At 37.9% G+C, this 27,468-nt stretch overlaps 1 protein-coding gene across 1 annotated transcript; it reads right to left on the bottom strand.

Moving 5' to 3' along the window:
* Window positions 1-170: 170 nt before the first annotated feature.
* GDPD4 (glycerophosphodiester phosphodiesterase domain containing 4) lies at window positions 171-27,468 on the bottom strand. The gene is made up of 6 exons (XM_067751683.1): window positions 27,463-27,468; window positions 27,154-27,375; window positions 25,916-26,070; window positions 12,706-12,853; window positions 1,016-1,098; window positions 171-240 (listed from the first exon to the last, which is right to left on the bottom strand). Exons 1-6 carry the CDS (start codon window positions 27,466-27,468, stop codon window positions 171-173), a joined length of 684 nt encoding a protein of 227 aa, XP_067607784.1.

The raw sequence follows: 27,468 nt of genomic DNA on the forward strand, positions 1-27,468 counted from the left end.
GTTTAGAGGATAAAGTCCACAATGAATCCTTATGCCAAGGGCCCTCCAGAATCTGTGCCCAGCCTCTTTGTCCCAACTTCTCACTGGTCCCCACTCTTTCAACGCTTGTCAAATACATTAAAGGCAGGCCCTGTATCCTGGAGGCAATGGGTAGGAATTAAGAGAGTGGGCTAGGCCTCTGATTTACCTGTGTGAATGCCAGTGCTCTGGAGTAATTTTTCTTTTTGGCTCTCTCTCCACCTGGAAGGAAGCAGACTATCCATGAGCCTCACAGACCTCTTCCAAAATAGGCCATAATTCAAGGCAGTGGCCAGAAAGGAACATTATCCAGTCAAATTCTACCTTAAGCAGAGGGTTTGTAGTTTCCGCCTTTAAAGGAGAACTCAAATGAGGAAATGATGGGCATGATGAGGTCTAAACCACCATGGACTCTTCTAGCTAAAATTCTTCTACCAGATGTCCCCTCTCCCACCCTGAACCTTGCAATCTTGAAGCATTTTCCCTCAAGAATTCTCAAATGTTATTTTCTTGGACAGATAAAAAGACTATGGTCTGGAAAGGGGCAGTGATTTTCCCAGGGTCACCCAGAAACTAAGGGCAAAGCCACAACTAAAATCCAGGCTCCCCAGTTTGTGAACTTGCTCTTTACACAGCACTCTGCATGTCCAATTTTGTGGAAGGTGGGGAGGTGGAGACACTTGTTCTGAACAACCTTCAATCCCTGTCCTCTCCCAACTGATCCACACCAAAACAGTAGTAACAGGATTTGATTAAGCTTTAGTGAGAGTCCTTATTCTTAGAATATGGTCTCATTTTTAGGAGGTAGAAGGGGTGTGAGGAGCTGCAAGCAGCATGAGAAGAAATGGGAGGTTCAGATGATAAAACCCTGTCTTCCTGAGAATTCGCCATATAGAATTATGGGGAAAATGTAACTGTTTTTTCTCAGATTTACATAAGGACCATTTATATTTTTATTTTGGGAAAAAATCATTTAAAATTACAAACATATGCTTACCAATGAAAATAAAATATGGCAACAATGAAAACTGCAGAAACACAATCCACGAGAATCCACATGAACTTATAGTAACTTGGTGTCTGCAAAATAGAAAATAGTTAAAGGATTTACAGCTAGAAGGGATTTTAGATCATGTAGGCCAGGTCCCTTGCTTGGCTGCCCGGGAGGAGAGGGGGCAGACCAGGCAGAGGAACCTTGATGATGGGGTTGGTCTCAAACACAGAGAGTACCTGCTGCTATCCTAACAATGCCCCCTTACATGTGCCAAAGGCTCTACAAAGGATAAAATACTTCCCACACTTCTCCCTGGACCCTCAAGATAGGTGTTTGAGGGAGTCCCAGAGATGTCACAGAGCAAGTGTATTCTGGACCCAGGACTACAGCCCAAGTTTCTTGACTTCCAGTGTTCTATGTTTTCATGGCATGGCTTCCCAAACCTGGCTGTGCATCCAAATCTACCTGAGCAGCTTTTAGTAATACAGGTTCCTGGGCCTCACTACAGACTCAGGAATGAGAATTTCTGTATTTTTAACAAGCTTCCCAGGAAAAAGCAACCAGTCTGTGAACCAGCATTTAGGAATCCTTCTCCTAAATCATCATGCTTCAGATAAATATGTTGAAATTATAATTCTTAACTAACAGGCCAACTTCTCCAGTCTCCTTGCCTGAATCACCCATTTCACAGAGCTCCATCTTCTAGGTTCTCTTGTATGAGTTTTTCATTTCGCTAGTTTACTCATCCCTTTCCACCTTCATTGTCCCCCTTCTAGTATTACTTGATGGTACTGGGTCTATCATTTTTATTTTTTCTTATGCCATTTCCACCCTATCCCATGGTCTTTCCTTGGACTGATTAACAATGATAATAATAACAATAACATGAACTATCATGATAATGATGAGAACAACAGCTAACATTAATGAGAATTTACAGGAGTTAAGGAAGCATTCCAAGCACTTCAAAGGTATTTTCACAGTTAATCCTCACAACAGCTCTTCTAGGCATGTACATTAGAAGCTCTTAACCAACTTCCACTAAATTGAGGCTCTTAATCCTCTCTGGGAACCTAACTGACCTATGCTTTGGCCTGCTTCAGGATGCCCACTAAGTGAGCTGGACCGTCACCAAGAATCAGTTGTTCTTACTACCCAAATGGCTTAGAACAGCTGTACCAGTTGTTTAAATTGCGCAGTGTAATTCAGTGTTACTTAAATCTGTAAAATCTGAGTTTAAAAAGTATGTCATTTTCAAGGAAACTAAGTCGATGCTTTGAAAAACGATGAAGAAAGAAAAGGTCATTAAAAAATAAACTGCTTTTGATTTAGGTATGAGAGAAACACTAAGAGATGAGGGGACGATTATAAAAAACTGGGTGGCTTCCTCATTCCCGTCATTTCTCCAAATGACTTCACGTTGTTTTATTTTTAATTTTTTAAAGTATTTATTTATTTATGTATCTTGGCTGCGCCGGGTCTTAGTTGAGGCATGCAGGATCTTTTAGTTTCGGCATGCAGGATCTTTTTGTTGTGGCATACAGACTCCTAGTTGCAGCATGCGGACCTCTTAGTTGTGGCATGCAGACTTCGTTGCAGCATGCAGGCTTTTTGGTTGTGGCATACGGGAATTTTTAGGTGCAGCATGCGGGTTTCTTAGTTGTGGCATGCAGACTTCTTAGTTATGGCATGTGGGCTCTTAGTTGTGGCATGCAGGATCTTTTAGTTGCAGCACGTGGGCTTCTTAGTTGCAACATGCGAACTCTTAGTTGTGGCATGCATGTGGGATCTAGTTCCCTGACCAGGGATCAAACCCAGACCCCCTGTATTGGGAGCGCAGAGTCTTACCCTCTGGACCACCAGGGAAGTCCCTCAAGTTCTTGTTGTGCTTTAAGGAAACAAAACGTAGAAATCATAGATGGTTCATTGGAAAGTATACATAAGCAAGAGAATACAGAATTCAATCAGCTGAAATACACTCAAAGGAAAGACATTAAGTCTATGTCAAAAAGTGAATGGTTTAAATTAAAATGTGTGAGGTATGTATGTGGTAGATTGTTTATAAAAAAGACCAAAATATTCCTTCCAAAATGCAGGTCTATATGCAATGTGACTTTGCTGTTCCTCTCCATCAAAAGGTAAAGTCTGTTTCTTCCCTGCCCCACCTTGAATCTGGACTTGACCATGTGATTTTCTTTGGCCAATGGAACATTAGCAAACATCACACTGGGATATCCTTGAAAAGGTATGTGCATTGGGACTTGACCTCTCTTGCTGCTGAGAACCCAATGCAACCAGGTGAACATACACAAGCTGGATTCCTTAAGGATGACTGACCAAACGAAGAGAGACCACAGTCATCTCAGGTAAGACCATAGACATATGAATGAGGCCATCCTACCACTTAGTCCAACCAAACTGGCTGAGCACAGAGAAACCACTCAGCCATCATAGAGAATGTGACAAACATTTGTTTGTTTTAAGCCACTAAGTATTAGGTATTTTTTTTTAATGTAGTAAAAAGCTAATACACTGTATATCATTTATTTCACGATTCCCCATTTAAAATTTTTGAATTAACAGACTGCTAAGCAAAGAGGATTATTTTGGATAAAATTGCTTCTATTGTAGTATTTTTTATACATCTTTATTGGAGTATAATTGCTTTACAATGGTGTGTTAGTTTCTACTGTATAACAAAGTGCATCAGCTATACAGATACATATATCCCCATATATCCTCCCTCTTGCAGCTCCCTCCCACCCTCCCTATCCCACTCCTCCTGGTGGTCACAAAATTCCAAGCTGATCCCTCTGTGCTGTGTGGCTGCTTCCTACTAGCCATCTGTTTTAGATTTGGAAGTGTGTATATGTCCATGCCACTCTCTCATTTCGTCCCAGCTTACCCTTCCCCCTCCCTGTGTCCTCAAGTCCATTCTCTACATCCGCATTTTTATTCCTTTCCTGCCCTTAGGTTCTTCAGAACCTTTTTTTTTTTTCACATTCCATATGTATGTGTTACCATATGGTATTTGTTCTCCTCTTTCTGACTTACTTCACTCTGTATGACAGACTCTAGATCCATCCACCTCACTACAAATAACTCAACTTCGTTTCTTTTTATGGCTGAGTAATATTCCATTGAAAACATGTGCCACATCTTCTTTATGCATTCATCTGTCGATGGACACTTAGATTGCTTCCATGTCCTGGCTATTGTAAATAGAGCTGCAATGAATATTGTGGTACATGACTCTTTTTGAATTATGGTTTTCTCAGGGTATATGCCCACTAGTGGAATTGCTGGGTCGTACAGTAGTTCTATTTTTAGTTTTTGAAGGAACCTCCATACTGTTCTCCATAGCAGCTGTATCAATTTACATTTCCACCAACAGTGCAGGAGTGTTCCCTTTTCTCCACACCCTCTCTAGCATTTATTATTTGTAGATTTTCTGGTGATGGCCATTCTGACTGGTGTGAGGTGATACCTCATTGTAGTTTTCATTTACATTTCTCTAATGATTAGTGATGTTGAGCATCCTTTCTTGTGTTTGTTGGCAATCTGTATATCTTCTTTGGAGAAATGTCTATTTAGGTTTTCTGCCCATTTTTGGATTGGGTTGTTTGTTTTTTTGTTATTAAGCTGCATGAGCTGCTTATAAATTTTGGAGATTAATCCTTTGTCAGTTGCTTCATTTGCAAATATTTTCTTCCATTCTGAGGGTTGTCTTTTGGTCTTGTTTATGGTTTCCTTTGCTGTGCAAAAGCTTTTAAGTTTCATTAGGTCCCATTTTTTACTTTCGTTTTTATTTCCATTTCTCTAGGAGGTGGGTCAAAAAGGATCTTGCTGTGATTTATGTCATAGGGTGCTCTGCCTATATTTTCCTCTAAGAGTTTTATAGTGTCTGGCCTTATATTTAGGTCTTTAATCCATTTTGAGTTTATTTTTGTGTTTGGTGCTAGGGAGTGTTCTAACTTCATTCTTTTACATGCAGCTGTCCAGTTTTCCAGCACCACTTATTGAAGGGGCTGTCTTTTCTCCATTGTATATTCTGGCCTCCTTTGTCAAAGATAAGGTGACCATATGTGCATGGGATTACCTCTGGGATTTCTATCCTGTTCCATTGATCTATCTTTCTGTTTTTGTGCCAGTACCATACTGTCTTGATTACTATAGCTTTGTAGTATAGTCTGAAGTCAGGGAGCCTGATTCCTCCAGCTCAGTTTTTCTTTCTCAAGATGGCTTTGGCTATTCGGGGTCTTTCGTGTTTCCATACAAATTATGAAAGTTTTTGTTGTAGTTCTGTGAAAAATATCATTGGTAGTTTGATAGGGATTGCATTGAATCTGTAGTTTGCTTTTGGTAGTACAGTCATTTTCACAATGTTGATTCTTCCAATCCAAGAACATGGTATATCTCTCCTTCTGTTTGTAGCATCTTTAATTTCTTTCATCAATGTCTTATAGATTTCTGCATACAGGTCTTTTGTCTCCTTAGGTAGGTTTATTCCTAGATATTTTATTCTTTTCATTGCAATGGTAAATGCAACTGTTTCCTTAATTTCCCTGTCAGATTTTTCATCATTAGTGTATAGGAATGCAAGAGATATCTGTGCATTAATTTTGTATCCTGCTACTTTACCAAAATCATTGATTAGCTCTAGTAGTTTTCTGGTAGCATCTTTAGGATACTCTATGTATAGCATCATGTCATCTAAAACAGTGACAGCTCTACTTCTTCTTTTCTGATTTGGATTCCTTGTATTTCTTTTTCTTCTCTGATTGCTGTGGCTAGGACTTCCAAAACTATGTTGAATAATAGTAGTGAGAGTGGACAATCTTGTCTTGTTCCTGATCTTAGAGGAAATGTTTTCAGTTTTTCACCGCTGAGAATGATGTTGGCTGTGGGTTTGTCATACATGGCCTTTGTTATATTGAGGTAAGTTCCCCCATGCCTACTTTCTGTAAGGTTTTTGGCTGTTTAATTAGGTCGAAAGCTTTTTCTGCAGCTATTGAGATGATCATATGGTTTTTCTCTTTCAATTTGTTAATATGGTTTATCACATTGATTAATTTGCATACACTGAAGAATCCTTGCATTCCTGGGATAAACCCCACTTGATCATGGTGTATGATCCTTTTAATGTGCTGTTAGATTCTGTTTGCTAGTATTTTGTTGACTCTATGTTCATCAGTGATATTGGCCTGTAGTTTTCTTTTTTGTGTGACATCTTTGTCTCGTTTAGGTATCAGGGTGATGGTGGCCTCGTAGAATGAGTTTGGGAGTGTTCCTCCCTCTGCTATATTTTGGAAGAGTTAGAGAACGATAGGTTGTAGCTGTTCTCTAAATGTTTGATAGAATTCGTCTGTGAAGCCATCTGGTCCTGGGCTTTTGCTGGCTGGAAGATTTTTAATCACAGTTTCTATTTCAGTGCTTGTGATCCGTCTGTTTATATTTTCTATTTCTTCCCGGTTCAGTCTGGGAACGTTGTGCTTTTCTAAGAATTTGTCTATTTCTTCCACGTTGTCCATTTTATTGGCATAGAGTTGCTTGTAGTAATCTCTCATGATCCTTTGTATTTCTGCAGTGTCAGTTGTTACTTCTCCTTTTTCATTTCTAATTCTATTGATTTGAGTCTTCTCCCTTTTTTCCTTGATGAGTCTGGCTAATGGTTTATCAATTTTGCTTATCTTCTCAAAGAACCAGCTTTTAGTTTTATTGATCTTTGTTATTATTTCCTTCATTTCTATTTCATTTATTTCTAATCTGATCTTTATGATTTCTTTCCTTCTGCTAACATTGGGGGTTTTTGTTCTTTCTGTAATTGCTTTAGGTGTAAGGTTAGGTTGTTTATTTGAGATATGTCTTGTTTCTTGAGGTAGGATTGTATTGCTATAAACTTCCCCCTTAGAACTGCTTTTGCTGCATCCCATAGGTTTTGGGTCCTTGTGTTTTCATTGTCATTTGTTTCCAGGTATTTTTTGATTTCCTCTTTTATTTCTTCAGTAATCTCTTGGTTATTTTATAGTGTATTGTTTAGCCTCCATGTGGTTGTATTTTTTACAGATTTTTTCCTGTAATTGATATCTAGTCTCATAGCATTGTGATTGGAAAAGATACTTGATATGATTTCAATTTTCTTAAATTTACCAAGGCTTGATTTGTGACCCACGATATGATCTATCCTGGAGAATGTTCCATGAGCACTTGAGAAGAAAGTGTATTGTTCTTTTTGGATGGAATGTCCAAAAAATATCAATTAAGTGCATCTTGTTTAATGTGTCATTTAAAGCTTGTTTCTTTATTTATTTTCATTTTGGATGATCTGTCCATTGGTGAAAGTGGGGTGTTAAAGTCCCCTACTATGATTGTGTTACTGTCGATTTCCCCTTTTATGGCTGTTAGCATTTGCCTTATATATTGAGGCGCTCCTATGTTGGGTGCATAAATATTTACAATTGTTATATCTTCTTCTTGGATTGATCCCTTGAGCATTATGTAGTGTCCTTCTTTGTCTCTTGTAACACTCTTTATTTTAAAGTCTACTTTGGCTGATATGAGAACTGTTACTTCAGCTTTTTTTTGATTTCCATTTGCATGGAATATCTTTTTCCATTCCCTCACTTTCATTCTGTATGTGTCCCTAGGTCTGAAGTGGGTCTCTTGTAGACAGCATATATATGGGTCTTGTTTATGTATCCATTCAGCCAGTCTATGTCTTTTGGTTGGAGTATTTAATGCGTTTACATTTAAGGTAATTATCGATATGTATTTTCCTATTACCATTTTCTTAATTGCTTTGGGTTTGTTAGTGAAGGTCTCTTCCTTCTGTTGTGTTTTCTCCCTAGAGAAGTTCCTTTAGCATTTGTTGTAAAGCTGGTTTGGTGGTGCTGGATTCTCTTAGCTTTTGCTTGTCTGTAAAGGTTTTAATTTCTCTGTTGAATATGAATGAGGTCCTTGCTGGGTAGAGTAATCTTGGTTGTAGGTTTTTTCCCTTTCATCACTTTAAATACGTCCTGCCACTCCCTTCTGGCTTGCAGAGTTTCTGCTGAAAGATCAGCTGTTAACCTTATGGGGATTCACTTGTATGTTATTTGTTGTTTTTCCCTTGCTGCTTTTACTATTTTTTCTTTGCATTTAATTTTTGATAGTTTGATTAATATGTGTCTTTCTCCTTGGATTTATCCTGTGTGGGACTCTGCGCTTCCTGGATTTGATTGACTATTTCCTTTCCCATATTAGGGAAGTTTTCAATTATAATCTCTTCAAATATTTTCTCAGTCCCTTTCTTTTTCTCTTCTTCTTCTGGGACCCCTATAATTTGAATGTTGGTGCGTTTAATGTTGTCCCAGAAGTCTCTGAAACGGTCCTCAATTCTTTTCATTCTTTTTCTTTATTCTGCTCTGTGGTAGTTATTTCCACTATTTTATCTTCCAGGTCACTTATCCGTTTTTTCCCTCAGTTATTCTGCTACTGATTCCTTCTAGAGAATTTTTAAATTTCATTTATTGTGTTGTTCATCATGGTTTGTTGCTCTTTAGCTCTTCTAGGTCCTTGTTAAATGTTTCTTGTATTTTCTCCATTCTATTTCCAAGATTTTGGATCATCTTTACTATCATTACTCTGAGTTCTTTTTCAGGTAGACTGCCTATTTCCTCTTCATTTGTTTGTTCTGGTGGGTTTTTACTTTGCTCCTTCATCTGCTCTGTGTTCCTCTGTCTTCTCATTTTGCTTAACTTACTGTGTTTGGGGTCTTTTTGGAGGCTGCAAGTTCGTAGTTCCCGTTGTTTTTGGTGTCTGCTGCCAGTGAGTAAGGTTGGTTCAGTGGGTTGTGTAGGCTTCCTGGTGGAGGGGATTGATGTCTGTGTCTGATGGATGAGGCTGAATCTTTTTTTTCTGGTGGGTAGGACCGTGTCTGGTGGTGTGTTTTAGTGTGTCTGTGACCTTTTTATGATTTTAGGCAGCCTCTCTGCTAATGCGTGGGGTTGTGTTCCTCTCTTGCTTGTTGTTTGGCATAGGGTGTCCAGCACTGTAGCTTGCTGGTCTTTGAGTGGAGCTGGGTCTTAGCGTTGAGATGGAGATCTCTGGGAGAGCTTTTGCCATTTGATTTTATGTGGAGCCGGGAGGTCTCTGGTGGACCAGTGTCCTCAACTCGGCTCTCCCACCTCAGAGGCACAGGCCTTGACACCCAGCTGGAGCACCAGGACCGTGTCAGCCACATGGCTCAGAAGAAAAGGTAGATGGGAAAGAAAGAAAGGACGGAAGGAAGGAAGGAAGGAAGGAAGGAAGGAGGGAGGGAGGGAGGGAGGGAAGGAAGGAAGGTAGGAAGGAAGGACGGAAGGAAAGAATAAAGTTATTAAAATTAAAAATTTTTAAATTATTAAAAACTAAAAAAATTAGAAGAAAGAAAAGGAAAGAAAGAAAGAAGAGAGCAACCAAACCAAAAAACCAATGATAACACGCGCTAAAAACAACACAGACACACACACACACAAATGGACAGATAGAACCCTAGGACAAATGGTAAAAGCAAAGCTATACAGACAAAATCACACAAAGAAGCATACACATACACACAAAAAGAGAAAAAGGAAAAAATATATATATATCTACATATAAAAAAGGAGAGCAACCAAATCAATAAACAAATCTACCAATGATCATAAACTCTAAATATTAAACTAAGATAAACATAAAACCTGAAACAAATTAGGTGCAGAGAGCAAACCCCAAGTCTACAGTTGCTCCCAAAGTCCACTGCCTCAATTTTGGGATGATTCGTTGTCTATTCAGTTATTCCAGAGATGCAGGGTACGTCAAGTTGATTGTGGAGATTTAATCCACTGCCCCTGAGACTGCTGGGAGAAATTTCCCTTTCTCTACTTTGTCGGCACAGCTCCTGGGGTTCAGCTTTGGATTTGGCCCTGCCTCTGCATGTAGGTCACCTGAGGGCGCCTGTTCTTTGCTCAGACAGGACAGGGTTGAAGTAGCAGCTGATTAGGGGGCTCTGAGTCACTCAGGCCGGGGGGAGGGAGGGTTACAGAATGCAAGGCGAGCCTGCGGTGGCAGAGGCCGGCGTGAAGTTGCAACAGCCTGAGGCATGCCCTGTGTTCTCCAGGGGAAGTTGTCCCTGGATCACGGGACCCTGGCAGTGGCGGGCTGCATAGGCTCCCGTGAGGGGAGGTGTGCATAGTGACCTGTGCTTGCACACAGGCTTCTTGGTGGCTGCTGCAGCAGCAGCAGCCTCAGCGTTTCATGCCTGTCTCTGGTTTCTGCGCTGATAGCCGCAGCTCACACCTGTCTCTCGAGCTCGTTTAGGCAGTGCTGTGAATCCCCTCTCCTCAAGCACCCCGAAACAATGGTCTCTTGCCTCTTCGGCAGTTCCAGACTTTCCCCCAGACTCCCTCCCAGCTAGCTGTGGTGCACTAGCCCCCTTCAGGCTGTGTTCACGCAGCCAATCCCAGTCCTCTCCCTGGGATCTGACCTCCGAAGTCCGAGCCTCAGCTCCCAGCCCACACCCACCCCGGCGGATGAATAGACAAGCCTTTCAGGCTGGTGAGTGCTGGGCGGCACCGATCCTCTGTGAAGGAATCTCTCCGCTTTGCCCTCCACACCCCTGTTGCTGCACTCTCCTCCGTGACTCCGAAGCTTCCCCCCTCCGCCACCTGCAGCCTCCGCCAGCGAAGGGCCTTCCTAGTGTGTGGAAGCTTTTCCTCCTTCACAGCTCCCTCCCAGAGGTGCAGGTCCCGTCCCTATTCTTTTGTCTCTGTTTTTTCTTTTTTTTTTGCCCTACCCAGGTACGTGGGGGAGTTTCTTGCTTTTTGGGAAGTCTGAGGTCTTCTGCCAGCATTCAGTAAGTGTTCTGTAGGAGTTGTTCCACATGTAGATGGATTTCTGATGTATTTGTGGGGAGGAAGGTGATCTCCACGTCTTACTCCTCCACCATCTTGAAGGTTTCCCTATTGTAGTGTTTTTATTCCCAATTTACAAATAAACAAATAACCTGTCTGAGGCCCAGACAGGTTAACTAACATTTCCAAGGTCACACAGTAAGTGGTAGAGTCAAGATTTGAATCTGCATATTCTAACCCAGAGTGTGGGCTGCTTAGGAAAGTCCTTGGGATACTGGCCCCACCTCCCTGAACAAAGTGACTTTGGGTCCTTTAAAAAAGCCCAGGCCAGGTGTAGAGGGAAGTTTTTTACTTACATTCTTTTATACTCTTTGAATTTTGAATCACATGAATTTATTATCAATTCAAATATTATGAATTAAAATATTAAAATGAAAAGTTTTACTTAATAAAGTTTTATTTGATATATACAAAGGGACAACGTTAAGATATTACTGATTTAGGGGGGATAGGATTATGGAGGAGTGTACTGCTTTCTAATTTATAGGTTTTCATAATGATTGAATTTTATATAATGAACAAGTTTACTTTGCAATCAATTTTAAAAAACAAAAATGTTAGAAAAGTATATAGTACATACATGAAGCGGGATGGTATGGGGACAGACAAGTGGAGAGGTTTTATCTATGCCAAGGGACCTGCCATCCAAGGTTTCCTTGAGGGTCATCTATAGAAGAATGCCCGAGCCACCAAGAAAGAAGAGGGAAGCAATTTTACACTGCCACCAGAGGGCCTCAGTACAGGCACTGGCCCTGTGAGATTGTGCCCTTGGCCTTGATCCCCTTTCTCCTGCTCCTGACGCTGATCAAGACAGAAACAAGGGCCAGTGAACCTGGAGTTATGGAGAAAGCAACAAGAAATATTTAGGCCTCTCATTTAAAAAGCTTTAATTTTCAAGGCAGTTTAGAGTCTGGGTTATTCTCTGGACTAGACTGTTGATGCTGAACTGAGGCTTTTTGGTGACTAAACTGTACTTTAAGAAATTATCTAAGAGTGACTAGAAAAGCTATGGGATCTGAGTGAGACCTCATTCAAGGGCAAGGAAAGATCTAGTTCACAGAGCAGTTTAAAGAGTCAGTGGAGAGAAATTAAGCTGTTTTCTGTTATAGATGTCCGACTCAGTCAACATACTCTACACTGATTTGAAAAACAGCTTCTGTAGCAGTTAACTGGTTAGCTGGGGTTCCCTCTACAGACAGTAAGTGGTGGGATTTAGCTGGGATTAAAACACAGGTCTTCAGGTCCCCACACTTCTGGCCATAAGCAGTAGCAGGACAGAGGTGAAATCAAGCTCGGTGGCTGGACACTCACTCTCCTTTGCTCAGGACACACAGTTTTCACTTTGGAATCAAGTACACTTGATTTTCTCCCCACACCCCATGCCACTGTCATTGTTGTTGTGCCTACAGGAAGGTGTGGCTGCAGTAACAAAACTCTGGAGTCAGACCTCATTTTGAACCTTGTATCATGTGAAGCTACACACTTCAGATCCCCCATGGGGATACTCCTAGTGGCTAACTCAGAGGGTTAAATTACATAATGCACGAAAGGCAGTGTGAAGATTCAATATTAATTCAATTATTAAAACAACATTAATTTTTCCCTGAAAATCACAGAAGGATCTGGGTGAGAGAAAGGGGAATGCCATTTCCAAGGTCACATAAATCTCTGCTCTTAAGCAGCTTCCCTGGGGACTGCACAGTGGGCAGTGTAGGGGTGGGGTGGGGGACAGAGACCCCTATTATACCAGAGTCGGAAGAACAATCTGGACCATCAGCTCACCATGAAGAAGTAAGGGTGATTTATCTCATTTAGGACCTGAATGTTGTCTGTGGTCACTGAATGAATGCTGGAGCACCAGGCCAGTGAGAAAAGCCAAGGTTCATTGACGATGTATAAGTTGATGTTGATGTTAACTGCTTTATATTCTCTGGGAAGAAAAAGAACCCACAGGAGATTTAGACTTAATCTCACTCTCATCATGTAAAAGGGAAACAGCCACCATGTCCGTGAAAGGCTGTTGCTTAAATCACCAGAAGCAGTTGGTAGTAGGACAACTTATGATATGACATGCAGAATGAGCTCATGTTACGGTGAGATAAAGGACTGGATTTAATACCTTTCCTCCTGTACCAACAGTAGTATTTTAGTAAACTGGCTTCCTAAGGGAAAGAGGAGGGAAGGAAGGAAGGAAGGAGGAGAGGGAGAGTGGGAGGGAGGGAGGAAGGAAAGGGAGACGGAGGGAAAGAAAAAAGAAGAAAAGCCCTAACTGTAGAATTTGCCAATTTCCATGGTGTAAATACTCCCACAACTTGCTCCCATAAGCTGAAATGCACCAGCTCCAGTACACTGTTTTGTAGCAAATGTACTTCCTTCTATCAGAGTACTTACCACACTCTACTCTATTTATCTGCTTTCCTATCAGTCTTCTTTACTTGACTGTAAGCAAATTAAAAGCAGAGACTGTGTCTTACTCATCTCTGTATATCCAGTACCTAGCATACCTGCCTTCAGAAATAGTTAAAGGAAGGAATGAAGAAATGAATACCAATTTGTTGAATATTTAAATTTCAAATATAAAGAATTTTTATAAGCATTGAGTAGGGGGAATGGAACACAACACTTCCCAATGTCAGAACTTCAAATGTCAGTAAATATTTGTGCACTATCTACAGAAACAGTAGAAGAACACCTAGTCAAGTTGTTATTTTCAGAGATTAAATTTCTCAGAAAATACACCATGTAAGTGCCTTCAAAAGACTTTTTAAACCCTGAGATGGTATAGCATATTGAAAACAGCTCTGTACAAGCCTGGGTTTGAATCCCAGCTCTGTCACATACTAACCTGGCAATTTCTTAGGCTCAGTGTATACACTGTAAAATAAAAATAACCATACCACCTTTACAGGAGTGCTTGCCATTAGTTACCCAATATGTTACATTGTCTTTAAGAGAATTCTACAGATCACCTAAAGATAAATTTAAAAAATAGAAATAAGGAAATGGTTTTTAAAAACCTATTTTTTATACTTTTTGAAACCAACACATAAAAACCAAACACATTTCTATACATTAATAAACATATAGAAATTGAAATTTAAAACAATACTATTAGCAATCACTCCAAAGAAAATTAAATACTTAGGTATAAACTTAACAAAACAAGGAAGGATCTGAAAGCTGTAAATTGCATAATAGTGATGAAAGAATATGTTTAAAACATAGGAGAAATCTTTGAGATCTAAGAGCTAGACCAAGAACTCTTAGACTTGACACTAAAAGCATGATCCATAAAAGGTAAAATATAACTATTTTGTAACTATGGAATCTATTGAAGGCTTTCAACTTCCAGGGGAGTTTTGGATGGTAAGTTATAGTTAACTTTGGTTGATTTCATCACTTGGCACAGTAGCAGTTACAGTACACCAGCCCCTAGCCCCATGGCAGGCAGCTGTGCCCATGTTCCTGAAGCAGCTTGCACACACCTTGTAGGAGCCAAGGTGAGCCAAAAGGATGCTATCCTTCATATATTAGGTATCTGTGCTCTGATCACTGATTGATGCTTCCATCCACAGAGCTGTAGACAGAGTAGGGAAGCCATGATTTTTGTACCTTCCCCCATTGTTGCAAACCCCTCCCACTCCCACTGAAGTGACTACCAGGGGTTAAAAGGGCCAGCACTCTTTCCTCCCCACCTTTTATTTTTCTTTTTTTCCCTTTTTGGGAGTCATACATTAAAGACTAGGACATGCAAAAGCAACTTTATATAGGGGGAAAATTAGAAAGTGACATGTATGAGCAAGGAAAGGAACAGAAGAGATTTGAGAAGAACTCAGGCTGATCCTTGGCACAGAGACAGCCAACAACAACAAATAAACAAATAACAAAAATACAGCATACCTTGAGGAAGGGAAGAATCTGATTTCCAGAGTTACCAGATTATTAGATTGAAATATACATTTTTCAACCAAAAAAAATCACGAGGCATACTAAGAAACAAGAAAATAGGGTCCATTCAAAGGAAAAAAAATAACTTGATAAAAACTGTTCCCAGAAAAGAGCTGTTGGCAGATATGCTAGACAAGGACTTGGAAACAAGTATTTGAAAGATACTCAAAGAACTAAAGGAAGATGTAGATAAAGTTTAAAAATGTATAAACAAAATTTAAATATTAATAAAGAACATAAATCCTAAAAGAGAAACCAAAAAGAATTCTAGAATTGAACAGTATAGTAACTGAAATGAAAATTTTATTATTAGGATCCAAAGGCAGATTTGAGCAGGTAGAAGAAAGAATTGGTGAAGTTGAAGACAGGCCAATAGACATTAACCATTCTGAAGAACAGAAAGAAAAAAAATTGAAGAAAAATGAACAGCCTAAGATGTCTATGGGACACCATCAAACAGATCAATATATGCATTCTTGGATTCCCAAAAGGAAAAGAGAAATAGACCAGGACAGAAAGAATATTTGAAAAAATAATGGCTTAAAACTTCTCAAATTCGATCAAAGACATGAAGGAAAACATCCAAGAAGATCAACAAACTCCAAATAAGATGAATTCAAAGGGACTCACGCTGAGATGCATTATAATCAGATTTTCAAAAGCCAGAGAGAGAATGCTGAAAGCACCAAGAGAGAAGCAACTTGTCTCATACAAGGGATCCTCAACATCACCAGCAGATTTCTCATCAGAACTTTGGAGGCCAGAAGGCAGTGGACCAACCTATTCAAAGTGTTAAAATACTGTCAATGAAGGATCTTATATCCAGAAAAACTGTCATTCAGAAGTGAGAAACAAATTAAGATATTCCCAGAAGAACTAAAGCTGAGGGAGTTCATGGCCACTAGACTCACCTTGCAAGAAAAACTAAATGGAGTTCTGCAAGGTGAAATGAATGGACACTAGACAGTTACTCAAAACTGAAGGAAGAAATAAAGATCTCAATAAAAGCAAATATATGGGCAATTATAAAAGCTAGTACTACTGTAACACTGGTTTGTGACTGTACTTTTTATTTTCTACATGATTTAAGAGACTAATATATCTAAAGAAAAAAAATTATTAGTCTAAAAGTTAGTATTATTGTAAATTTGGTTTGTAGCTCCAAAAGTTGTTTTCTATGTAATTTGAGACTAATGCCTTTTTTTTAAATTACTAGTTTATGTTTTGGGGCACACAATGTATAAAGATTTAATTTTCTGATGTTAACAACCCAGAAAGGTAGGAATAGATCTGTAAAGGAAAAGAGTTTTTCTATATTATTGAAATTAAGCTGATATAAATTCAAATAAGAGTGTTAAAGCTTTAGTATAGTAAATGTAATTCCCATGCTAACCACAAATAAAATAGATATAGAATATACACCCCCCAAAAATGAGAAAAGGATTTAAACATTTCACTATAAAAGGTCAACAAAACAACAAAGAAAATTGTAATGCAGAAACCAAAGTGATAAAAAAGGTATAAGGCATACAGAAAGTAAAGAAAGAAAAAAAAACAGATGACAGAAACAAAATAACAAATATTTACAGAAATGACAGAAGTAACAGTGTGACAAAATCCCTCCTTGCCAGTAATTATTTTAAATATAAATGGGTCAAACTCTCTAAGTAAAAGACAGAGACTGGCAGAACAGATAAAACATATGTTTCAATTCATGATGTCTACAAGAGACTCACCTTATATTCAAAGACACAGATAGATTACAAGGGAAAGGATGGAAAGACAATCCATGCAGATAGTAACCAACAAGAGCAGGGGTGGCTATGCTGATATTAGACAAAATAGGCTTTATATCAAGGTTATAAGAGACAAAGAAGGACATTATATATTAATAAGAGGTTCAATACAGCAAGAAGATACAACAATTATAAACATTTACACACCTAATGACAGACCAGCAAAACTGACAGAGCAAAAACTAACAGAATTGAAGGGAGAAATAGACAGCTGTACAATAATCATTAGAGATTTCAATATCCCACTCTCAACAATGGATAGAACAACCACACCAAAGGTAAGTAAGGAAATAGAGTACTTAATCAACACAAGGACTAACTATATCTAACAGACATATACATAATACTCAGCCCAACACTAACAACATACTCATTCTTCTCAAGTGCACACTTTGCAAGACAGACAACATGTTAGGCAACAAATTAAGTCTCGATAGATTCAAACAGATTGATACCATACAAGTATCTCCTCCAACCACAACAAGATGAAATTAGAAGTCAATGACAGAAGGAAAACTGGAAAATTCACATATCTGTGGAACTTAACACACTTTTAAACTACCAATGGATCAAGAAAGAAATCACAAGGGAAATTACAAAATACTTGGGACAAATGAGAATAAAAACACAACATACCAAAACTTATGGTATGCAGCAAAAGGGGTGCTGGGCGTAAATTCATAGTTATACATGCTTACATTTAAAAAACAAGAAAGATCTCAAATCAGCATCCTAACTTTGTAACTTAAGGAACTAGAAAAAGATGAACAAATTGATCCAACATAGCAAAAGAAAGAAAATAATAAAGATTAGAGCAGATATAAATGAAATTGAAAACAGAAAACCAATAGAGAAAATCAATGAACCCAAAGGTTAGTTCTTCAAAAAGATCAACAAAATTGATAAACCTTTATCTAGATGTACTATTAATAAAAAGAGAAACTCAAATTACTGAAAGCAGAAATAAAAGTGGGGACATTACTACCAATTTTACAGAAATAAAAAGGATTATAAGAGAGTACTATGAACAGTTGTATCCCAACAAATTGGATAACCTAGATGAAACAAATTCCTAGAAACACAAAACCTACCTTTTAATCATAAAGAATTAGAAAATGCAAATAGACATACAATGAATAAGGAGATTGTATCATTAACCAAAAACCTTCCAACAAAGAGAAGTCCTGGACCCATTGCCTTCACTGTTGAATTCCACCAAACCTTTCAAGAAGAACTAATACTAACCCATTAGGATAGCTACATCAAAAAAAAAAAAAACCCAGAAATCAACAAGGGTGCAGAGGATATAGAGAAATTGGAACCCCTGTGTACTGTTGGTACAGCTGTTATGGAAAGCAGTATCCTCAAAATATTAAAAATAGAATTACCATATGATCCACAAAGTCCACTTAATGGATATATTGCCAAAACAATTGAAAGAAGGGTCTTGAAGAGATATTTGTACACCCATGTTCATAGCAGCATTATTCACTATATCTAGAATGTGGAAGCAACTCAAGTGTTCATCAACTGATGAATGAATAAGCAAACTGTGGTGTATACATGCAATGGAATATTATTTAGCCTTAAAAAAGAAAGAAATTCTGCAATGGATGGATTTAACATGGATGAACCTAGAGCATTTTATGCTAAGTGAAATAAGCCAGTTGCAAAAAGACAAATACTACATGATTCCACTTATATAAGTCAAAATCAGAGAAAGAATGCAGAATGGTGGTTGCCAGGGTCTGGGGGTGGGGGAGTTGGTAGGGATGTTATTGTTTAATGAGTACAGAATTTGAGCTTATAAGACAAAAAGAGTTAGGTAGCTTGATGGCAGAGATGGCTGCACAATGTAATGAATGTATATTAGAATGACTGAACTGTATGTTTACAAATGATTAAAACAGTACATTTTATATTATATGTATTTTTACCACAGTTAAAACATTTTTTAAAAATGACTAAAATCTGAATAAACTATAGACTTTTAATTTAAAAACCTTATGTTCACATGAAAACCTGTACACAAATGTTCATAACAGATTTATTTATAATAGCTCATAAACAGAAACAGTCAGATAGCCTTAAGTTGGTGAATGATTAAACAAACTTCAGTACCTCCACACAATGGAATACTACTCAGAAATGAAAAAGGATAAACTATTATATACGTAATAACCTGGATAACTCTCAAAGGGAATTATAGTGAATGAAAAAAAGCCAATCACAACAGGTTATATACTCTATGATACTATTTATATTACATTCTCAAAATGACAAAATAATAAAAGTAGAGAACAGATTAGTGATTGTGAAGAGCTAGGGTTTGAGGTGAGGGGAAGTGGATGGAAGTAAGGGGAGTGTAGTTATCAAAGGGAAACAAAAAGAATACTTCCAGTGATGAAACTAGTCTATGTCTTGGTTGTGGCACTGGATATACAATCCTACACATGTGAAAAAACTGCACAGAGCTATATATACAATCACACAGAAGATGAATATAAGTAAAACTGGGGAAATTTGAATAAGATTGGTGGATTGCATCAATGTCAATACCTTGGTTTTGATATTGTACTAAAGTTTTACAAGTTTTACCATTGGAGTAAACTGGGTAAAAGCTATACAGGATCATTTTGTGTTATTTCTTACAGGTTAATATGCAATTATCTCAAAATAAAAAGTTTAATTTAAAAAATACAATTTTTTTAACATCTTTATTGGGGTATAATTGCTTTACAATGGTGTGTTAGTTTCTGCTTTATAACAAAGTGAATCAGTTATACATATACATATGTTCCCATATCTCTTCCCTCTTGCGTCTCCCTCCCTCCCACCCTCCCTATCCCACCCCTCCAGGCGGTCACAAAGCACCGAGCTGATCTCCCTGTGCTATGCAGCTGCTTCCCACTAGCTATCTACCTTACGTTTGGTAGTGTATATATGTCCATGCCTCTCTCTCGCTTTGTCACAGCTCACCCTTCTCCCTCCCCATATCCTCAAGTCCGTTCTCTAGTAGGTGTGTGTCTTTATTCCTGTCTTAACCCTAAGTTCTTCATGACATTTTTTTTTCTTAAATTCCATATATATGTGTTAGCATACGGTATTTGTCTTTCTCTTTGTGACTTACTTCACTCTGTATGACAGACTCTAGGTCTATCCACCTCATTACAAATAGCTCAATTTCGTTTCTTTTTATGGCTGAGTAATATTCCATTGTATATATGTGCCACATCTTCTTTATCCATTCATCCGATGATGGGCACTTAGGTTGTTTCCATCTCCGGGCTATTGTAAATAGAGCTGCAGTGAACATTGTGGTACATGACTCTTTTTGAATTATGGTTTTCTCAGGGTATATGCCCAGTAGTGGGATTGCTGGGTCATATGGTAGTTCTATTTGTAGTTTTTTAAGGAACCTCCATACTGTTCTCCATAGTGGCTGTACCAATTCACATTCCCACCAGCAGTGCAAGACTGTTCCCTTTTCTCCACACCCTCTCCAGCATTTATTGTTTCTAGATTTTTTTCATGATGGCCATTCTGACTGGTGTGAAATGATATCTCATTGTAGTTTTGATTTGCATTTCTCTAATGATTAATGATGTTGAGCATTCTTTCATGTGTTTGTTGGCAGTCTGTATATCTTCTTTGGAGAAATGTCTATTTAGGTCTTCTGCCCATTTTGGGATTGGGTTTTTTGTTTTTTTGTTGTTGAGCTGCATGAGCTGCTTGTAAATTTTGGAGATTAATCCTTTGTCAGTTGCTTCATTTGCAAATATTTTCTCCCATTCTGACGGTTGTCTTTTGGTCTTGTTTATGGTTTCCTTTGCTGTGCAAAAGCTCTGAAGTTTCATTAGGTCCCATTTGTTTCCTTTTGTTTTTATTTCCATTTCTCTAGGAGGTGGGTCAAAAAGGATCTTGCTGTGATTTATGTCATAGAGTGTTCTGCCTAAGTTTTCCTCTAAGAGTTTGATAGTTTCTGGCCTTACATTTAGGTCTTTAATCCATTTTGAGCTTATTTTTGTGTATGGTGTTAGGGAGTGATCTAATCTCATACTTTTACATGTGCCTGTCCAGTTTTCCCAGCACCACTTATTGAAGAGGCTGTCCTTTCTCCACTGTACATTCCTGCCTCCTTTATCAAAGATAAGGTGACCATATGTGCGTGGGTTTATCTCTGGGCTTTCTATCCTGTTCCATTGATCTAGCTTTCTGTTTTTGTGCCAGTACCATACTGTCTTGATTACTGTAGCTTTGTAGTATAGTCTGAAGTCAGGGAGCCTGATTCCTCCAGCCCCGTTTTTCGTTCTCAAGATTGCTTTGGCTATTCGGGGTCTTTTGTGTTTCCATACAAATTGTGAAATTTTTTGTTCTAGTTCTGTGAAAAATGCCAGTGGTAGTCAATTTTTAAAAATAAAATAAAAATGTACTCTAGGTTTATAACAAAAATATTATTTATAACAACAATAGCACAAAGGGCAGCAGTCAATGGAATTAAGATTTTAATATTCTATACTCTATATTATGGAATAATTTAACTCAAGGTGGATTGTAATAAGATAAGGATATTTTTTATAATTCATAGAGCAACCAGTAAAAAATAATTTAAAATGTAAGAAGCCAGTAGAGGAGATAGAATAGAATACTAAAAAATAATTGATTAACTAAAAAAAATTAAAAGGCAGGAAAAGAATGACCAAAATAAACAACCTAGAATAAAAAGGACAAATAGAAAAAAATAGTATGATGTAATATAAACCCAAGTATATTAATTATTAAACTAAATATTAATGGGCCAAACATTCCCATTGAAAAGCAGAGACTGTCCTACTAAATATAAAAGCAAGAACCTATAATATTTTATGAGATGTTTATAAGAGATGTACTTTAAATATAAAGACACAAAGCAGTTGAAAGACAAAGGACACAAAAAGAAATATCACACAAATACTAATTATAAGAAAGCAAGTGTGGCAATATTAATAAAAGTAATCTTTAGGCAAGAATTATAACCAGAGAAAATGGACATTTCATAATGAAAGTGTGGATTCACCAAAAAGATCTAACAATTATAAAATGCAAATACACCTAATAAAAGAGTTTAAAATATGAGAAGCCAAACAACCATAACAATCACAATAACAGCAACAGACAGAGCTAAAGGGAGAAATATACAAATCAACAATCATAATTGGAGATACTACACCCCCTTCTCCATAACTGACAGATGATGCACAAGGAGGCCTTAATTTCTCTCTGACTGAAGAGGTTGCTCCCAGAAGAAAGAAGGAAGAAGACATGGTCTAATCTCCTTGTCAACATGATACCTACATATTTTCTAAATATAATAATAATATTTACCAGGAAGAAAGGCCTTATGTATAGAACATTTTTTAAAAGGATGTTTCTGGTTGAGTATTTCTTTATTATATATTTTGTAAATAAATACAGAATGTGGATTTATGAGGCATGCGTCCCTGGAGAAAGTCACATAAGCCATACAACTCCCTGGGAGTATTAAATGCAGATGTTCTGTAACTCAAATGCTCTCCTTCTAAGTGAAATAACCCTGCAAACACTCACTTGGAGGCCGTATCTATTACTGTGGGCCACAGAGTACGGGTCCAATAAAGGAAGAAACCTGCAAAGTTGAAATCAATGTCTCTGACCTCTCCTTGCTTTGTCTGAGCCTCTTGATAGACTGCTGTATCTTTGAAATTAATAATAAAACTTCATAGTAGGTAAGTTCTCTGATGTGTGTGAGTTTGATCTGCAAACTAATGTTTCGTGTTAACTGAATAGGAAAAGCAGGGGGAAGATGCAGTATAAAATGCTTAAAAAGACTATCAACCAATTTAAACTAATTGATATTTATAGAATATCACACCCAACAAATGAAGAGAGCTCACCTTTTTCAGGTGGACATGGGAAGTTCACCAAGATATACAGCATAGTGGTCTATAAGAAAAGTTTAAATACATTTAAAGTACTGAAATCATGTGTTTTATAATGTTCACTGAGCACTCTTGATTAGCACCAAGGTGAGCTTTGGTGAGATTTTTTATCATTTCTATGTGTCTGGACTACAGGAAGAAATCAATGGGGAGGAGATTCATAAATCAGCGTTCATGTCAAGACAAATCAGAATAATGCCTCTATTATTTCAATCAATAAACCATCTTTACTCCCAACATCTGATATACACATTGTGTCCATCTGTTTGTATTTCAAATTGGCCGCTTTGCCTTATACCAAAACAAACCTTTCAAAGGCATGTCAGTAAAATTAAAAAATTAAAAATAAAGTATTGAAATCATATAGAGCTGTTCTCTGGTCACAGTGACCTTAAATCAGAAGTCAATAACACTAGAGTAGACGGAAAATCCTCAAATTTTAAAAAAGTTAGCAACACGTTTCTAAATAATCCATGAGTCAAGTGGGAACTAAAAAAACTTTTAAATATTTTAAATTGGATAATAAGAATATATCAAAATTATTTGTGGAATGCAATTAAAGCAATGCTTGCAGGGAAATTTACAGCCTTAAATGTTTACATTAGAAAAGATCTAGAATCAATCACCTAATTTTCTGCTTCTAAAAGAAGAGCAAATTAAACCTAAAGGAAATAGAAGAAAGAAAATAATAAAGATAACAGCAGTCAAAGAAATAGGAAAGAAAATGTGCAACAGAATAAAGCTAACAAAGCCAAAATTTGGTGTTTTGAAATTGTTAGTAAAATTCATAAACCCCTGGCAAGACTGACCAAGAATCAGAGGGAAAATAAAAATGTTCAGTACCAAAATGTATTGGAACTACAGGTGACAGTTGCACAACATTGTGAATGTACTAAATGCCACCGAATTGTTTACTTTAAAATGGTTAACTTTATGTGAATTTCACCTCACTAAATTTTTAATAAATTAAAATTTTTTAAACACTTAAAAATTCCCACATCAGAAATAAAACAGAGGGCATCTCTATATTCATATAAGTTTGATCAAAGTAATGTATTTAAAGCATTCTCAGTCAAAATGGCAAGGTCACAATGTCTTGTGAGTGTGGTCTGATGGAAGTAAGCACTGCTCACAGAGAATGTATTGGAAATGTGATCATAATAAGTATTCTGGTCATGAACAGTATGCAAATAACAAGTTACAACCGCTTAACTTCTTAAAATTTAGTGTTTCTTGAGGGGAATGACTTGGAATAAAGTCTGCTCATGAACTGTCACAATCAACCTTGTATTATAGGCATATGGAAGAAACCCTTATTCTTATTAGAATATATAGTTTCCTTAAGAAAAAGGATGATGCCTCGCTTATGTTGACTTTTCACATAAAACTAGCATGGCATGCTGTACATATTACTACTCAGTGAATATTTGCTGAGCTAAATTAAACTGCTTGATTTTCTAATAGGACTCAGGATATGATCTCTCTTAAGTCTGATGCCAGCTGAAACTACGTCCATATAACTATGGCCAAAGAATAACTAAAGGCTTATTAGTGAAAGAATTTGGACTCTGGAGTCTGTCAGGCCTATATTTAAATCTCAGTGTGGTCCCTTACTGACCAACTGTATTGACTTTGGTGAATTACCTAACCTCCCTAAACTTTTCCTCTTTACAGGCAAGATGCCTCATTCGCAGAATGGTAGTGATGATAATTTCCAGGGCACAGAATGTAAGGATGGTGATAATGAAAGCAACATTCATACAACAACATATGAACAACATTATGTTCATATATTTGCCCAGCATTTTGCTCTGTGCATATATGAATTATGTCACTTAATCTTTCAACCATTCTATCAAGTTACTGTTATCCTTAATTTTCAAATGAGAAAACTGATTATTAGAAACTTGTCCAAAGTCACACGCATAGCTGATGGGTAAGCCAGAATTTCCAAAAGAGCCTGTGGTCTACCAACAGAACTTGACACATAATAAAGGCTCAATAGTGGAAGCTATTATAATTATTTCCAACTACTAGATGAATCTAAATTATGATTAGGAGAGAAGCAAATCATCTTGGAGCCATTTTCTCTTTGATAAAAAAGTAAAAGGGGGGCTTCCCTGGTGGCGCAGTGGTTGAGAGTCCGCCTGCCGATGCAGGGGACACGGGTTTGTGCCCCGGTCCGGGAGGATCCCACATGCCGTGGAGCGGCTGGGCCCGTGAGCCATGGCCGCTGAGCCTGCGCGTCCGGAGCCTGTGCTCCGCAACGGAAGAGGCCACAACAGTGAGAGGCCCGGGTACCGCAAAAAAAAAAAAAAAAAAAAAAAAAGTAAGAGGAAACAGAAATACACTCAAAACAGAGAAGTAGTTGGGCAAAGAGAAATCTTCTGAATGGGAAAAAGAGGTAATACATGTATAATTATCTAATTCTAAAAGAAAAAAGACATATTTTATGATCATCTCCCCCCATGGCCAGAGAGGCTGGAAAAGTCAGAACATGAACAGAGGTGTATCCAACAGCCTAGCTCATGGCTTGAGATACAGAAAGATATCTAGGGGAATTTTTACTAGCTCAAGAGATTTTGGAGATATATATGTATATCTGAACAAAATACATATACATGTTCAGACTGTCTCTGAAGCCTTTACAATTACCTGAAAAAAATTATTTTTAATCTAAGAGAAAGGGAATATGGATTAAATTAAACAGTGATTAATAATAGCTAAGTTTGAAAAAGTTACCACTTTATTCCCAGGTGCTTTTAATTCTAAAAATCTGTCTCTGATTATATATTTATAAATGTGGTGGTTAAGAATTTCAGTTTCTTCTCATACTTGGCTGTTTTAAGGGTTTTTCTAATAATGATTTAATTATGTTCTGAATTATATCTATAAGAAATCTGGCTATCTGGATTACAAAGTTATTTACAAGGTACTGCAATCCATCTAGTAATGGCAGAAGGAAATCGACAACTTTCTGAGTTCTGACTTTTCAATGATCAATTTATATAAAAACAAAAACACCAAGCATACAAAAAGGTGTGTTGAATGATGAGAGATTGAAGCATGAAGGAGGAGCTGAAGAGTATGTTCCAGGAAGAGTCTACCCTTGATAAATGTTTGTTGGCAGAGACGGAGGGAAGGGTAAGAAGATGAAAACAGGAGATTCGAAAAAGATAGCCACACACAGAAATCTTGAGGTGGGAGGGGGGACCTAAGTAGCTTGGTTGGGATACAGATTTCGTGCAAGTAAGGCAATATATGCCGAAAGAGATGTGGCCAAACACTTACCTCAATCCACTGTAGAACAGCCTCTTGTGGTCAACATTTATTCTACTGATATTTTCTTTTGTGAGGCGTTCAATGGAGAATAACTGGCCCACTTGCTGAAAACCAGGAGCTCTTCTCCTGACATACTCCCTATCAAAACCAGGCAACCAAAAAATCTGTAAGGAAAAACAGGAAGTCTTTCAGTGGATAATCCAGCTGTTTAGGTACCAACAGCCCCAAGTAGAATGGCTGGAGCCCCATTCCAGCATGGGTAACAGTCTACAGGGAGCAGAGAGATTCTAGCCCTTGGTGATAGAGTCAACCTGGCCTAATATTGTCTAATGAATCCTTATAATGGGGCTTTCACCCAGGTTGTTCTGGAGCTGAGTTTTCCCAGTTAACATCATAGGACCAAGGGTCCACTGTGTCCTCACACTGGCCAGAGTGGATGAGGAGCTGGTACGTGTGGAGGAAAGGTGGGAATCATAAACATCTCCTCTGGCTAATGATGCTAAGAATCATCTTTGCAGGGGGTCATTTCCTGCCAACAGGGAATGCTATTATGACTCATCTGTGGAAATAGTTCTATTTGCAAAAAGACACATATTTGTTTCACTCATAGCTTTCTTCTATATTCTGAGAATTTAAGACATTTGGAATGACTGACTGCCCAAATGCAGAGTTGCTTCTGAAGAACATGATGAAAAACTCTCTGCTCAAAAAGTCTCTTTATATGTCATTAATGAAAGCCAAGTCCTCAAAGCCTTAGTGTTCCATACCGAGGCTCTTTCTTTTCTTTCTTTTTTTTTTTATAAGGACCAATGGCTATAGAACTTGAGTGGCTTGGCCAATTAAATAAATTATTCCCCCCAGTGGGGAGCAGCAACGAAGAGAAGAAAGATGGGGTAGATTCTTTCTCCCCGTTACCTCAAGGCTCTTTCTAATAGCTGTATGCTGGTGATGGTGCAGGTCACGTCATATAGCCATTACACACATTCCCTTTTAACAGAGTGGTGACATTTCATTTGGTTTGTAATAGCAAAAGCCTCAATGTTTTTCCCCACTGATGTAAATTTCATTGGGTCATTCTCAGATTGCCACATATAGCTGTATAAAGTAGTCATCTCCATTTTTACAGGGAGCAAAATTATTTTAGGATCCCAGGGAAGATCTACAAGGTAGGTCAGATTCAGCTGCTATGCTCCTGGGACATGCTACCCACCTCCCAACCTCTACCATAAATACTAAGATAGACATACCAGATGTTGCTCAATCTTAGAGTCAAGGATCACGCTTACTACATGGCGGACATACAAGCTTCTGTGAAAATGTCTTGGTGCGGGGGCATTAAGATCAAATATCACAGATATTTTTTCCTTCTGTGCCAGTTCCAATAATTCAGTTAGTTTTGGAATCTTCTGATTTCCTGCTTTTTCTCTATCAGCCTCTGATAGGGGCTTCATATTGTAAAATGGTTTGAACTAAAAATAAATATATCAGAGAAAACACTGGCTCCTATCAAAAGCATTTTCCAATTCTCCTGCTTTTAGTCCCGTACCCAGCCCTACCTCCAT

This window comes from Pseudorca crassidens, chromosome 9 (assembly GCF_039906515.1).
Source record: "Pseudorca crassidens isolate mPseCra1 chromosome 9, mPseCra1.hap1, whole genome shotgun sequence".
Lineage (NCBI taxonomy): Eukaryota > Metazoa > Chordata > Mammalia > Artiodactyla > Delphinidae > Pseudorca > Pseudorca crassidens.